This window comes from Mytilus edulis, chromosome 1 (genome assembly GCF_963676685.1).
Source record: "Mytilus edulis chromosome 1, xbMytEdul2.2, whole genome shotgun sequence".
In the NCBI taxonomy this organism is placed as follows: domain Eukaryota; kingdom Metazoa; phylum Mollusca; class Bivalvia; order Mytilida; family Mytilidae; genus Mytilus; species Mytilus edulis.
In genome coordinates, this window is record NC_092344.1 from 92,374,517 (window position 1) to 92,391,673 (window position 17,157).

General features: G+C 31.6%; 1 protein-coding gene across 1 annotated transcript; it reads right to left on the minus strand.

Annotated features, from left to right (window-relative positions):
• Positions 1-413: 413 nt before the first annotated feature.
• LOC139495016 (probable rRNA-processing protein EBP2) lies at positions 414-16,242 on the minus strand. Its single transcript, XM_071283137.1, has 9 exons — positions 16,105-16,242; positions 11,665-11,754; positions 9,508-9,659; positions 9,031-9,154; positions 7,004-7,093; positions 4,234-4,309; positions 2,848-2,941; positions 1,579-1,729; positions 414-813 (listed from the first exon to the last, which is right to left on the minus strand). The coding sequence occupies exons 1-9, from the start codon at positions 16,153-16,155 to the stop codon at positions 754-756; spliced, it is 888 nt and encodes a 295-aa protein (XP_071139238.1). The 5' UTR covers positions 16,156-16,242; the 3' UTR covers positions 414-753.
• Between the last annotated feature and the right edge of the window lie 915 nt (positions 16,243-17,157).

Consider the following 17,157-nt stretch of genomic DNA (forward strand, 5'->3'; position numbering starts at 1 on the left):
GCATGTTTAAAACCGGAAGTAACAGTATCCGGACACCTATTTTGTCGTTTTTCTCCCAAAATAACTCAATCTGAATAATCATAAGAACGGATGACAAACGCGAATATGCATGTTACCTAAAGAACACAGAGACATGATGATTAATTTATTGTGGAAGAAAGAGAAGCGACACACAAAATGAGGTTACTCGTTTAATAGTATAGATAAGCATTCAGTAAACATAATGTGAGCAATGAATCTGAAAACTCATAACAAGCTTGAGTATGTTCACACAAAGCTTTATAACAAATGTCAGGAAGCTCTGATATCTAGCTCATGACAAAAATTCAACAGATGGACAAATAGGGGCAAATCAGTCTTACCTCTCCATCAGACAGGGTTATAATGAAAACAATATTAAAGCTGAATCAACAGATATTTTGACTGGTTTATTGATCAAACTGAACATACGAGTCCACTGTTGAATTCATGTGTTTATCTCATTCACAACATGAAAAATATATATAAAATAATAATGAAATAATGATGCAATAGGTATTACAATGAAATTGTCTATTTGAATATTAAATACAAGTACCAGTTTACTTGTTAAATCTTTATTCTCTTTAGATTTTGTACTGGTTGGCATTTAAAAAATGTCACTTTTATTTTTTAATATGATTTGCTCAACAATCTAAATGGTACATGTGTATTCTTCTGTTAGCTTTAACATGTCACAACAAATTCAAACTGTTAATGGCAGGAATATAATTCTCATTTTTTCCTGTTTTTTATGTTCTGTCTTCTTGACTTCCCAGGTCTGCTTTGTGATGCCTGTAAAAGAAAAACAAGTGTCAAAAACTTGCTATCACATAAATATTGGAACATTATTAATTATTTCTTACTAAAATGCCTTCCTAGGTAGAGTCAATCCAAGAATCTGGGCTCTAAAGGAAGTTGATGGCTTAGGACAAATAGAGATTTTGAATAGATTTCTAAATGATCTTTTTAAAAATATATATGTATATATATCACAGACTTATATGGCTAAAGATTGATTATTCCGAGATCAAATAAATCAATAACATATATTTTGCATGCATTCTAACACTCCAATCATCACTTTGAGTAGGTATTTTTAAATGGTAATGAAGAACTTTGAACTAAAAAAATGGAAATGCAAAAATATCTAGATTTCACCACTTCTTAAAATTTCTTCAAGAAAACTTACAACACTTGGAGTGTTATCTCCCCTTAACTGTAATTACACATAACCTTATCTATGCATCGTTTTCATCAAAGTGTAATTATATATTTTGTTCTTTAGAGTTGAAATGAATTATTGATGTATGCTTTTAAAGTCTTGTGGCAACTATTTTATGCCTTTTAAGGACAAAAAGATAGTTGGCTGAAATCAATGACATACACTTTCAAACGTTACGTCTTTTAATTTAAAATTTTAAAGATGATTTATTTTGAGCCAAATAAGAGAAAAAAAATCATCTATATACAATGAGTCTGTAAAAAAAAATTAATAGTGAATGCATTAGTTCTATGCTGATAGACAGTTGATATAACTTGTATGGTCAATTTATCTACCTTTTTTACTTTCTGTCCTGGTCTTTTCTGATTTACTCTTGGATTAAAATCTGACATATCTCTTGCACTATCTGAAGTGTTTTGTTTTCCTCTCTTTTTCTGGCCTCCAAATCCAAATTTTTTATTTTTATATTCCCTTTTCTTATTTGACCTACCAAAATAAATAAAAGCGCATATTTGTCACAACATTCATAATAATTATGAAAAGAAAGATTTGTCTATAATATTTATTCCCATCTATGACAAATATTAAAACAGCTGCAAATACTTTATAGTAATGAACAATGTATATTTTTGTCTTTTTTGATTCTTCAAGAGTTTAATTGGCATAGATTGAAAAACCTCCTATAGTTAAACTATTGAACTTCCACTAGATATATAATTCCTTTTTATGAACAAATGTTGATTGAATGCATTGTTCAATGACTTAGTGTAGTATATAGATGCACATTGTATGCTTTCTATTTCAGTATTCTCGCCAGGGTGCTTTTTGTGCATTTTAATTAATTGATGATAGTAACTGATTAACTGCTTTAATTCCACACTTCAAGTTTGTGTCTTCAAAATTAACTAAACAGCAAATAACTGTTTTTGCAGTGATTGATTTGTTTGATAAATCTTGGTTTTTGGTTCTAATGACTTATCATCATTGATGCTGCTGATGTATGAAGACCAAAACAAAAGTAAATAAGTAAAACAGGCTGTCCAATGATACCAAACTGGGCTTTTATAACAGTTACTAATGCAATTTTTTAAACAATTTGGGGCCATATGTTTTCCCTCATACATGGGAAATTTGTGAATATCAAACATAAATATGCTGTTTTTGATTGCAAAATGGAAAAACAATTGCAATCCTTATGCAAGAGTGTGGAAATAAAAACATTCAGGGACATAACTCTAGAACGTTAAGTTACTCACTAGCCAACATAACTCTCTGTCTGCTAGTTTAGGTTCTTACCATTATTAATGAGCTTCATAGAATGTGGGTAAGAAAAATTTATGTTAAGAGTGAGGAAATGAAAAAAAAATCCAGTTTTCAAAGTAAAAAATTTGTATAAGTGACTCACTGCCCAAATTCAAACTATGTCTGCAAGGTTTGGTTCTCAGCATTGCAGAGGCGGATCCAGGCAGGACATAAAGGGACATAAATCTAGAACAGTAAGTGAATCATTGCCCAAATTCGAACTCTGTCTACAAGTTTTAGTTCTTAGCATAGTGTATGCTAAAATAAGCATGTGTCAAACAATTTTTTTCTCCCGTTTATACCTAACTTCCTTTTTATCTGTCTGTTTTCCCCCTTGTTTTTTTGTAGATCCTGGTTTTTCTAGATCATCCAAAAAGTCTAATTTGTTTTTTTGACCTGAAAAATAAAATATACAGTAAGATATTCTGGAAAGTGTTTAAAAGCTTTTCTCAACTTTATAACAGTCTTAAAAATAGACAATTGTTTAAACAATACATGTTAAGCTCAAACTTGTCATTATGTTAGACAAGCTGTGTAAAAATTTAACATAGTATAAAACAAGAATGTGTCCCCAGTACATGGATGCCCACTCGGCATAATCATTTTGTATGTTCAGTGGACAGTGACAATGCGGTAAAACCTCTAATTTGGCATTAAAATTAGAAAGATAATGGCATAGGGAACATGTGTACTAAGTTTCAAGTTGATTGGACTTCAACTTCATCAAAAACTACCATGACCAAAAACTTTAACCTGAAGCGGGACGAACAGACAGAAGGACGGACACAGACCAGAAAACATAATGCCCCTCTCCTATCGTAGGTAGGGCATTATGCTTTAATTATTATTTGGCAAATAAAGGCAACAGTAATATTATACTGTTCAAAAGTCATAAATCGATTGAGAGAAAACAAATCTGGGTTATTACTAAAACTGAGGGAAACACATCAACAATGAGAGTAAAAACAATGAAACAACAGAAACACTAATGTGCAACAAAAAACAAAAGACAATGCAACATACATAGAAACCAACTATTAGATAACAACTGCCATATTCCTGACTTGGTACAGGACATTTTTAGAAAAAAATGGCAGGTTGAACCTGGTTTTGTGGCTAGTCAATCCTCCTGCTATATGGCAAAACACTTAATTATAACTATCAGAAATATGTTTACTTTTACATTGGGTTTTAAATAGTTACTTCTTGCTGTACATGTACTAGTGTCAGAGACATGCTATGTTAGAAATATGAAATCTCCATGTTGTTTATTCTTAAAATCAAATAATTTAGCAATCATAAAAATTCTAATAAGAAATAAAATACATTGAAAGTCATCATGCTTTTACCAAAATAGGGTATCCATCATATTCTCAACAGTTAATTTACAAAGATAATCAGTCATTGTTATTTGGTGCTGTATATCATATTTGTATTTCATAATTTGTTTTGTAGAGAAATCAGATACATTTGTAGTTGGTTTTCTCATTTGAATTGTTTAACAATTGTCATTTTCTGGCCCTATATAAAAGACTATATAGTATAGATTTTGCTCATTGTTGAAGGCTGTATGATGACCAATAGTTAACCTCAATGTCATTTTATATTTAGAGGAGAGTTAGTTGTCTCACTGGCAATCATACCACATCTTTTAATCACTATACATAATGTATCAACCAATAAATTACCTTTTCTATATTTTTTTACTGCCTCCATCATTTCTTTTTTATCTTTCTGTCTTTTTAATAGTACTTCTTGTTGAACCTGCAATACAGATTTTCCAAATGCATTTACAAGAATTATGCAAACATACTTTTATAAAGTGTGAATCTTATACATTCTGAGCATGCATGCAATAAAAGACTGAATTTTCCAGCTTAAAAAAAAGAAGATATGAAACACTCAAGTGATTATAACAGTGAAATTGAATTTGTCTGTCCTTATTATCTCAAAAATCAAATTGTTGCCATAATCTTAAATCATTATTAATGATGAATATGATCACTTGAATTTCAAATTTTTTATTCCATTAGTACATATTATTAGAGGTGTAATACCACCAAATCATGGTATGTCACATCCGGTTGTATATGAAAGTAGGTCGAAAAAAATATTCCTTTGAATTTGACAGTTGTAGGTAATTAACCCTACATTTTATTGCAGTAAAACCATTTCTGTGTCATAAACATATGTCTTGGGTATTTCAAAACACCATTATTTTTTATTTGGGATTTCTATAGAAAATTTTGTAATCTTGAGGTTACATGGTGACTAAACCTTGTACACAGATAAAATAAGGGGAGAAATTTGATTGGTTAACTTCCAATGATGGTTATTTTCCAGGGGTTTATCTGGGTATTTTGGGAAAAAGGACCCTGGCCAGTTTAGGGAATTTTTTAACGCAGTTTTCAATGAAATTGGGAAAAACAACCAATATAAATAAAGGCAACAGTAGTATACCGCTGTTCAAAACTCATAAATCCATGGACAAAAAACAAAATCGGGGTAACAAACCAAAACCGAGCGAAACGCATTAAATATAAGAGGAGAACAACGACACAACACCGAAACGCAACACACACAGAAACAGACCAATCATCAGACAAAATACCACGAGAATAACAAATGTAACATGAAAACCAAATACATGAATTTGGGATAGACAAGTACCGTGCCACGTCTTATCTCAATATCTCAAAAATAAGAGAAAACACAAACGACTGAACGTTAAAATGCAACACAAAGACAAACGAACAATATTATAACAATGACCATCTTCCTGACTTGGTACAGGACACTTTTAAAAGGGGAATAAAAGTGGTGGGTTGAACCTGGTTTTGTGGCATGCCAAACCTCGCACTTTTATGGCCATGTGAAATATAACATCAAAATGACAACACAGGACTACAACATAAATAAATTGGAGAACACAATTGACAAAGAATCACACGAACAACAGCCAACAAAAGGCAACAAGTTCAAAATTTTAATACGCCAGAAGTGTATTTTACCAGATGTTAGTTTTAGTGTGATTAGTTCATAAAATTATTTTTTGTTGGTGAAAATAAAGTAAGGACTACACCTTCTTTGTTTTTTAAATATAACAACATGGCGTTTCAGTTTATTTGAGTATCAAAATAATGAGTTCCAACTTCTTAAAGGATTGTTACATTTTTTTGATTTTGACATGAAAATTTGTGAAATAAGATATTTTAAGTTCTGTATAAAATATATCCTGTTTCTATTTTCTTTTTTATATATCTTTTAGTTTTCAATTTTAGTGTTGCTATGATAGCTGTCACATGTTTGGTTCTTTTCATTTTTTATTTACTGTATTTGATTGACAAACCCGGATTTATATACTTGTCCGTTTCCGGATTTGACCTGGTTTTAGTTTATTCCCACACTTCCTGTTTATTTATTTATGGCAGCCATTGTTTGTCAATGTTGTTTTCATTCAATATGTTTCTTAACTTGGATTTACACATTACTTGTTGGCGATTTTTTTACATAAAGCTAGCGGTTGAATAAAAAAAACATCTCTGTCATGAATAATAAAGATTAAAATGAATTTTGTGATCATTTGGGAATTTTGCTGCCAAAATTGGGAAAAATGTAGGGTTTTTGCCGTTGGGAATGGGTCCGAATACCGGACCCTGTGGAATGCTAGAAAAATCCATGTTTTCTTATATGCAATGAAATGTTATGTGAATTTTTTTCTAAAGAACTGGACAGGATAAAACTTTACTCATGCCAAGTATTTTTTTATTTGAAAAAAAGATAAATTCTGCACATTTTTTTGAAAAGTGCAAATTTAACAAAGACTAATAGGGGAAAATCAATGGTGGTATTACACCGAGATATCATCTACATCTTGTAAAGCATTACAGCATAAATTTCTTCAATTGTTTTGCTAGATGTGGTTAAATCAAGTTGTTGAAACGTATTCAAATGCCTTGCATCGAAATTTGCGACTGAAATATAGAAACAACAAACCTCATTCTCAATTGTATTATCATTGTAACTTTCTTAATCTTTCAGAATTCATTGACCACTTTCCAAATATCCTTAATTTATTTCTAAATGGGTAGACCTTGACATGGGAGATAACTGCCTATATTGCATATATTGAAATAGCCATTTTTATAGATGCTTTTAAAACACTAAGGTGAGACAGAATTAATATAATCTGTGATACTTAGAAGTTAAGATTACACCAATGAAAAAGGTTTATACAAACAAACCTGCAATTTTTAACAGTATTCATTACATTTTTTCATCTGAGATCAATTCAGAAAACTTATTTTTCCATCTTTTTTTTGTATCTGGTGTTTAATTGAGACAAAAACTTGATTTAAAAATTTTTAAAACACTTAAATTATCATTAAAATAATTCTGTTAACTTATAATAAAAACCAGCTAATATACACTTTTGTAACAGCAACATCAAAATCTTACCTTTTTGCCATATTTGCGGAGTTCTCGTAATTTCTTTGCTTTTTCTGATTTTTCTATAGACAACTGTTTATGTAATAATCTCTCCCTAACCTAAAAATGTAAAGGTTTATGAAAAGTAAAACACAATATACATTAAATCCTATCTATTCTAATTGTATTAGTTTTGCTTGATTAAAGGAGCAAATGAGATAATATTCAAACAATAGTTTCTAAGAAAAACCAATATCAAATATTATGAAACATTGCAAAACAAATTATGGAGAAAATGTTGTAGGGATGTCAAAGAAAGGCTGTTGAAAGTTGTACAATACAAAAAAAAGAATTTCAATTTTACAAAATGGGAAAAACACCCACAATTACAATCAGGTGCTCTGCAGGCTGCAGCTTTATACGACCGCAGTGGTCGATCCTTGAACAGAATATTCAAGCTTGATACTGTCTGAATTTGGATTGTGATCAAATTTTTGACATAATATAGGTTTTTGTCACAATATAAATGTGGTCAAAGATCTAACAAATCTATTGCACAATACTGCGCAATTGAAGATTTCTTCTTTAAACTTTTGAAACAAGCAATGTAAGGGAGGTAATCATGTAATCAAACATGTATATAACAGTATTCTTTAAATTTTAATTGCATTACCTCCCTTACACTACTTTTAAATCGTCTAAATTGTCCTTTAACAAGAAAAACCCTTGTTTTCCCCCTTTTTTGCTCCTAATTGCTTGATGATTTGAGCCATAACCCCCCTTAACCATCCCTTTGTAGTATGGAAACTTGTGATATAATTTCAGGGAGATTTATACACTTAAACACAAGTTATTGACTGAAAACTACAAAAATGCTTATTTGGGACCTTTTTTTTACCCCTAACTTTTTGAAACCCCCTCCCACCTAGGAGCAAGAACACCAAAACTCAATTCCAGCCTTTCCTTTGTAGTAAGAAACCTTGTAGCATAATTTCAGAGAGATCCATTCCCTTAAATCCAAGTTATTGCCTGTAATCAAGAAAAATTGCTTCTTTTGTACCCTTTTTGGCCCTTTATTCCTATATGTTCAGCGACATTAATTCTGAACTAAATCAAAGCCTTCCCTTCATTATATGGAACCTTGTGGTACAATGTCAGAGAGATCCATACAGATATACATAAGTTATTGTCCAGAAACTACAAAAATGCTTGTTTTTGGCCTCTTTTTTGCCCTCAAGTTCCTAGACTGTTTGCCCCATAACCCTTTAAATAAATCTCAACCTTCTACTTAATGGTATGAACATTGTGGTACAATATCAGAGCAATTGAAATACTTATACACAACTTATTGTCTTGAAACTAGATAAATACTTGTTTTGGGCCCCTAATTTCTAAACCGTTAGGACCATAACCCCCAAAATCAATCCAAACCTTCCTTTCATGGTTACAAACATTGTATTAAAAAAAAAAAATTTTTCTTATACTTAAGTCATTATCCAGAAACCATCTGTCTTTGGACGACGACGGCGATGTGATACCAATATACGACCAAAATTGTTTTAAATTTTGCGGTCGTATAAAAACTAAAGCATGAAAACTATTAAAAGGTAAAAGATAGCCCAATATTTCAACCTAAAAGGTTTTCATCAAGGGATGTGGAATAGAGAATATTTTCCAGAGGACATTTAATGAACTTAGACTTGATGAACACTATTTGAAATTATTGTTTGGTCCTGACAAGATATTTTCTATTTTTTTTCCCTTTTGGACAACCCTTGACAAAGATAATTTCGGTCAAAATATTGGGTCTCCTTTTCTTTCTTTCATCTTTTATCTTCATACAATGATTGCAATCAATTACAATAAATTCGGAAATTATTGCATGCAGTTATTATTGCAATTTTGTCATTTTAAACCAGAATGTGACTTTAATCATTGCCATATTGAGAAAAATTCTCTTTAATTCATATAAAAATTTTCAAAATGCAAGTTTAAATTATTGCGATTATAACCCTGTCCATTTTTCACAATAATTTTTGAATTTACAGTAATTATACCCTTTTCATATGGTCATCTGTTTTAGCCATCTGTGCAAAATAATCTTCTGGTCTTTTGGTCTTTATACCCATTTTGTGGAGTTTTGGAATAGCTGACAACACTGTAGATTGAGCTTGTCTGTAACTGAAAGATAAAAACACAAATACTGAGCCTCTTAAATTTAGCTGCTATAAGACAGAATTATTTATCAATATTATCTTGATATTGTTAATTTCATTCAACCACCAATAATCATTATTAAAAAGAGATTTTCTAGCAGAAAGGCAGATTGGCTAGGACGTATGGACATTGCTATTTGAATATACTGTTAAACAACACATTTTCATGACTGATTTATTTTCCTGATTTTCTAGAGTATAACAACATTTAAACTTGGTTCCTTATTTAAGTATACCATGTACACTATTCATCAACAAGTTAGAAGACGAGAAATGTGTTAAGACTTATAAAATGACTTGAGAAATATTAAATCTTACAACAACATTTCCCTCCTGAAATCATTATGTATATCATCTCCCCCTTGTATTTCTGTGCCAGGCTGAGCTGGTGCTGGTTCACTGGTAGTATCAAGTCTTTCTATCCAGTCTAATTTAGACTTTAATTCTTCTAGTTTACTCTTCATTCCAGCCTGCATAAATAATAAACATAAATAATAAACATAAAGACATTCAGCTACAAGTTTGATTAAAGCAATTTCTTAATTATAGATAAAATGAAAATACAAATATAAATTATGGAAATAAAGAGCTTGACATGTTGTTTCTGGAGACGCTATGTTAACTAATAAATCTCTTTTATGTTGTTGGGTTCTTGTTTCAATAACATTTACCCATCATCTCCTTTTCTTAAATGAAACAAAACAAAATGTTGTTGATGATCAGTGTATTTATACATGAACATTGAAGTAACATATGACCACTATTAAGAAGTGAATATTAGAGGCAAAGGGGTTGTAAATTGATTTACATGACCTCCAAAACTCAAAAGAAAAACAACTAAAAATCTGCAGAGAAGATTGTAAAGATATAATGTTATCTACGGTTACACTGCTACCATGTCTACTGAAGTAAAAACAAATTGTGAATTTTGAGGAAATAATTTTGTTTTCTTAAACATTAATGTATTAAAAATATGAATTGGTCAACTTGTTTTGATTTTCCGCTATCTGCAACACCTGCACTCTAACATCCAAATTACAAATGTATAATTAGTTAAACAGAACATTATATATATATAAAAAAAATCAGTCCCATTTACATATTATCACAAGATTTTCTTTCACATTATCATTCTATTTTGAATTATTAGTTAAAAGAAATAACAATCAATTGCAAACTTCAAGCAAACATATGATCCAATACACAGTAAAAAGACAAAAAATCCTTTTAATTCCTATGTGGTGCTCTATGTTTAATAATATGTTTTTGCTTATAATTTTCTGTTTGGCTTTAGGCCAACTAAAATTAATTAGTAGATTTTCATTCAAATTTTTGAAAAAAATGGGGCAGGTGGTAGGATTTAATATTTTAATTTTTATTTCTTATGAAACCCTCTTGTGACGTGTTCTTCATATATGCAAGGGTAATAATAAGCTTATATCATGTTTATACATGTTTAACTCACTATAAGGAGTCGAACATAATTTTTCAAATCTTAAATAAAAATCTCTGATTGGCAACCACTGTCATACTGTACTACATGTAATTGCTGCTTTAGAAACCTATTTTAGTAAACAGCAAAACCATATAGACAAATGCTCTCTTCAGTTGCACTACCTTCACCAAATCTATTTGTCTTTCTAAGTGATGTTTTTTTTTGTCTCCTTAACATGAAACAAATATGCATTGGTATGCAATTCTGAGTACAGAATAAAATGAAAACTCAAACAGTTTTGAAAATAATAGGGTTGGTGCTTTTATGATTCTTCTAGTATATGCAAATATAATTAATATGTAAACCATCAACTTAACAAAAAAGAAGAAGTTGTTTAATGACTATATTGTGGGTTTTGGGACAGAAGGTGTTTGCTGTTTGTCAACAATAGCCATGGGTTAATCTAAGTGTATGTTTGCCGACTTTTTTGACTCATTATACTGTCATAAATCTAACAAATTCGTGCTTGTTTCAATTTGTTTAATCCAGTTGTGTTTTTGTACCAATTGTGTTCCACGATTCTTGCTCTTTGGATATAATTCACAGTCCAAAATTCCTGCCACAAAGTCATTTTATCAACAAAAAAATCAACGGTTTTCTAATCACAGAAATTTGTGTCATGCCACGATTTGCGTTCTTGGACACGGTGTATTACTTGTAAACTGATTATTTCATGCACTTCTCGTAATCAATCTCTATACTTGGTAGATGATTTTGTCATCTTAGAGCTGCAGAATCATTTTAAATTACTCAAAGAAATACGAAAACCGAAATTAAAAACAGGAAGTTTGAAGGAAACGAAATATATTACGGTTACCAGAAACGGAAATGAACAAAATCCTGGTACCTTTGATAACTTTTTTCTGACATTACCATGCCAGTTAGTTTATATTAATTTCTTATGACCGGTACACAACAAAATATTTTTCACCTTTATGAACTGTGTAACTGCTCTTAACACAATAGAAAAAGATACTTACCACATCGTTGATATAATGTTTTTCTATACTGGCTGGCAGAGCTACATTTAGTCCAGGTTTCAGTTTACCAGAACTGAAGTCTAATTGCAACTGCAAGAATATATAACACTCATAAATTAATTGCTGTTTATGTTCAAATATTATAATGACAGTTACTAAGCATTGCTGATGCTTCATTATCATTCATTTGATAAATTAATACCATTTTTTGTCGGTTTGGTGGGAACAAGTAACCACCAATTCAAATATTCAACATATTACAAATTTAAAATCTACATAGGCTTTGTATGCAGAGATTCTAAAAACCATGAAATCTAATATCCAGGAAAATACAAATGTTTCTGAATCAAGGTGATATTGATACTCACAAAAATAAATTTTACCACAGTAATAGAAAGGTTTTACTATCCTTAGGCTTGTAAGTTTTTACCTCATTTGATATTTTTTGGAGGAAATATATGAAGTTTACTGCATGTAAAACATTTGATCTTTAATTAGTTTATTAATTGATACACCTGTCATAAAAAATAGTGTTGTTGTGTTTCTTTCTGAAATCTTAATTTCTTCATTTCTAATCAGCCACAGATTTTTTTTCCACGTGTAGAGAAAGCCTTTTTTGAAACTTTATGTCTTCATTTCAATTTAGCCAAACTTTCATTAGGCCGTGGGAGGAAGAAAAGACAGTGACAGTGTGGATGATGGCATGCAGTCTAGTGTGTCATATATATGCATTCTAAAAGGGAGTTGTTGCCTTTTCTATAAGAGACTCAATTTTCAATATGCCTTGCATATCTCTGTGCTTCAACATGCCGGTCTGTAACTGTTGTCAATAGGTTATACAACTCGAACACTAACAACATCTTCATCTTACCTCTCCATGGCAAATAACATTTTATAAAGTGGTGCCTATTGTTTACCAAGGATATCTCTGAGCAAGGGGTTACATTACATATTTCTTTACAGGCCTCAGATCACAATTAATTTCCTTTGTTCGTGGTCTAGGAATATAGTTCCCAATTATTATACGGGATATTTCTTCCCAAGTAATCTGTCTACTGTTTTCTTTCAAATGTTTACTATTAAAGTGGTTCTATCAGTTGTATATATATTGAAATAAGTAAAACATGCGGAAAAAAATTACTGTTGAATGTGAAAGTAGTGATTTAGCCAAAATGAAAGTAGGGTAGAAATTAGCCATCGTCATTTATTCAAGATTCAAATCCAACCATTGGCATGTTAATAGGGCTCTCAAAAGAGAAAGCACTGATGGATTGTTCTGGGACAAGCACATTTTATTAGAATAATAATGGTCTTTAAGCAGTTAAATTTATTTCATGTTTGAAGCAGTGCAAACTTTTTATTTGATCAATTTGACTTTAACCATGTTAACCAAAAAATGCATTGTAGCCAAGGGGAAAAATAATTGTGTTCTGAGGCCTACAAGGGCTGTAAGGTATTACACTGCAATTACCCATAGGATCATTAATATGCCTGTAGGGAAGGATTAAAAGCCTTGAATGATGGCACTGATACTACCCCAGGAGGGAGAGTGTTCCAATCTTTGATGGTTTGTGGAAAGAATATTTCCGGTAATCTTATAATGCTGCTGAAATTTGGAAGCTTTTGTCATGCATATTTCTTGACAATCATTTAGGTGGAATTAGATGATCTTCCTTTGTCACAGCAACTTTCTCATTTACTATTTTGAAGAGCATGGTAAGTCTTGCATCTTTTCGTCTTTGTTCAAGTGATCTCCATTCTAGGTGGCATTTTGCTTACACTAGAGTGATTATGGTGTTTGTTCATCTCATATCCTGCTTGTCTCTGGAGCATCTCTAGTGGGTCAATTTCTGTTTAATTGTATGGATCCTATACATGTAGTCCGAGATTACTCTGACTTCCAACTGCTGTTTTGCCAGACAAGCTGTGGACGTGGGACGTCAGAGCTCGTCCCATATCAAAAAGTGGATATTTGCCCGTCCAAAATAGATGCGCTGCTATTCCCTTCTGGTGCCAACAGACGACCTTGGAATTGTATAAATCAGGTATCAATTTGTTTTTTTTTTCATTTATGTCTTCATTTATGTAAGTTTCTCCTACCTGCCACCCTTTATTTTCTCATATTTAGACAGTTTTCACAGTGACCCATCGATTCAGACATTTTTACTTTTATTTTCAAATGGACATCAAGTTACGAGAGATTTTGCAACCTCGAGACTCAAATATGCAAAAATTTATACTTTTTTCACCTCCTTTATAGGAGATCGATATTTAACATTTAGTAGCCAACCACGATTTTTCACCTCCTTTACAGGAGATCGGTATTAAGCATTTAGTGCAAACCACGATAACATTAGGAAGCTCTCGGATATTAACATTGATGGCATTTTAAATGAGCCAGGTGTTAGATTTTATATTCATATTGACCTATGGTCATATGCAAACATCATTTCCCATAGTCCATTGTGCCTTAGTTTTTTCTCGGGATCACATGACAATCTTTCAAAATCAAAGTTAAAATGCCAAAACCGGTGGGTCACTGTGAAAACTGTCTAAATATGAGAAAATAAAGGGTGGCAGGTAGGTGAAACTTACATAAATGAACTAGAGGCTCTAAAGAGCCTGTGTCGCTCACCTTGGTATATGTGAATATTAAACAAAGGACGCAGATAGATTCATGACAAAATTATGTTTTGGTGATGGTGATGTGTTTGTACATCTTACTTTCCTGAACATTCTTGCTGCTTACGATTATCTCTATCTATAATGAACTTGGCAAAGTAGTTTCAGTGGAAAATGTTAGTAAAAATTTACAAATTTTATGAAAATTTTTAAAAATTGACTATAAAGGACAATAACTCCTTAGGGGGTCAATTGACCATTTCAGTCATGTTGACTTATTTGTAAATCTTACTTTTCTGATCATTATTGCTGTTTACAGGTTATCTCTATCTATAATAGTATTCAAGATAATAACCAAAAACAGCAAAATTTCCTTAAAATTACCAATTCAGGGGCAGCAACCTAACAACCAGTTGTCCAATTCATCTGAAAATTTTAGAGCAGATAGATCTGGACTTGATAAAGAATTTGTTTAGCAACTATAATTAAATGCATGTAATTGCATAACCCTCAGGCTTTTTTTATAGTATAATACTGTTCAAACGCTTGGGGGATATCTGGATTAAGATCGCTAATCACTTGTACCTGAACTTGTTCAGGTAGATCAACAAACCAGACAGGAGAATATTACCTGAAGATAGAAGATTCATTTGTCGAATTATTTAACCAAGTTTCCGCAAATGCTTATGATAATTCAGATTAAATAAATAAATTAATAATCCAGTTCAAAGTTTAACAAGTCGACCACGTGCTTTTATTTTGACTTACGCAATCAGCATCCCCCTTTTTAAGAAGTACAAAATAAGATGTAAAACAGTAAATTATTATTTCATCGCAAATAACTGGAGTACTGCTGTATTGTAACAATAATAAAGAATTACTTTAAAAGTTAAAAAGTAAAAACTTTTAATATTCATGATATTTCCTGTAAAGAAATATCGTATCGTAATTCCCAATCATTTCGTAGTTTACAATCAAATTGATACATCCGCGTTTCCGGTTTCTATTCAGACTCGGAAAGATGCAAGTTGCATAGCATCATTAAAAACCTTTTCATTTCACAATGTTTGCTTTACAAATCTTTTTAACCTTTTACATAACCTGTACGACTCGTTTTGTTGTTGCTGCAAACCAGTACCGGTAATGGGTTCATGACTTCTGAAGTTGACAGTGTCCGTGAAAAATAAGCTCAACATGATTTTTAACACCCATAACAATTACCAAAAATAGCAAGAAAACTACCTTCGTGATAGCTATTGGTCATTATCGACTAAGGGAAAGGGAGGGGGCATAAGGGCTTGGCCTTTGAAGTGTTACAAACAGCAATTATTGAAAATATATATATTTCTATATAGAATTTATAATGAAAATTCAAATAAATATAATTTAAATAAGCAATGAATTAGCATGTTCACCTATCCTTATGTGGAGGGATGAAATACTTTTGATCGCGCTACACTGTACGGCGTAGATACAGTTTATGATGGTGAAAGTTTCTCCATCGTTCAATTTTTATCCATGGAGATCCCTGCATACATGATACAGGACTGGCATATTTTTATTATTGGTCTTACAAGGATTAGGATACTCCAATTACTAATGCACTAACTTGGATAGATTTTAATAGCTCAGTCTACATGTAACTTAAAAAGTGAAAATCAAGCTACATAAGCTCAAATAAGTTGTACATGTAGATATGCGAACGTTCGAACCAACCTGGGATGATGAACTGATGTCTGATGAAACCTAAACGACAGTCGAAAGCATATTTCCCCTCAACTTTTACTACGTCATTTGTTATATACAGCAGAAATTTACCTGAGTATCAGAATCTACACTCTCTGAATCGGAAGAATCTAGGTCTGACATTTTTCAATGAAAAAACAAAAACACGTGTGTCAAAGAAAAACAACTAAATAATAGTATCCGAAGTCAAACAGGGAGACATGAATATATTACGGAAACCTGTGGCGGTACTGTGTTAAAAGATTCATGATAAAGGGCGAATACATTTCAGTTTTGAATGTATCAGATCTTTTATGTAAATTAGTTGCGACTTACTAAATAAAAATTCCAAAGGTGCAGATTCGACAGTCGATCGATTGATTATATTTATAAGGTCACACGATCGTTTTTAAATGACATACTCTGATGTTGCTATATATCCTTCTTAACACGTATGCCCTATTCCGCCAAAAACACAGGCATAATTTGGAATCATTGTTGTATACTTACCAAAACAACTAACAATAATACACCCTCCCCCCCCCCAAAAAAAAAAACCCTGAAAAAAATCCCACCAAATAGCAAAAGACATAAACTTGAAATCAACGAAAGATATATATATATATATAGAAGGAGAGAAAACATTTTATATTGTTCCACTGCTATATAGGAACATTCCAGCAGCGTCTGAATATGAAGTTTATATCTCACAGTTAATGCGCCGGATATTCCAGGGCTTGCGTTCCTTATCGCTCCTTCCATGATAGTTCTTCTCACAAGGAAGCTTTCAGTGTGGTATAGGAGTATGAATTAAAAATGATGGAATTAGTTCATACTTTGCATAAACGTTGATGTGTTAAAAAATAATAAAAATGATGAAACCGAGCATTTAAGCTACAGGTTGTGACAAAATTAGGCCTACACATTTTGTATGGATTATACAGGAAAAAAACCCATAATCATGAGTGTGATTAGAAGCTACACTGAATGATAGCATTGTAAATTAAATACGAGAAGTTAGCATTTAGAATATCTTTGAGAATATCAAACAGAAAAGATAGGGTGTCACCGTACGTTTTTCTAGCTAAGATATACATTTTTTCTTGTAGGTTCCCCTAAATATATAAATTTTAAAACATTTCAAAA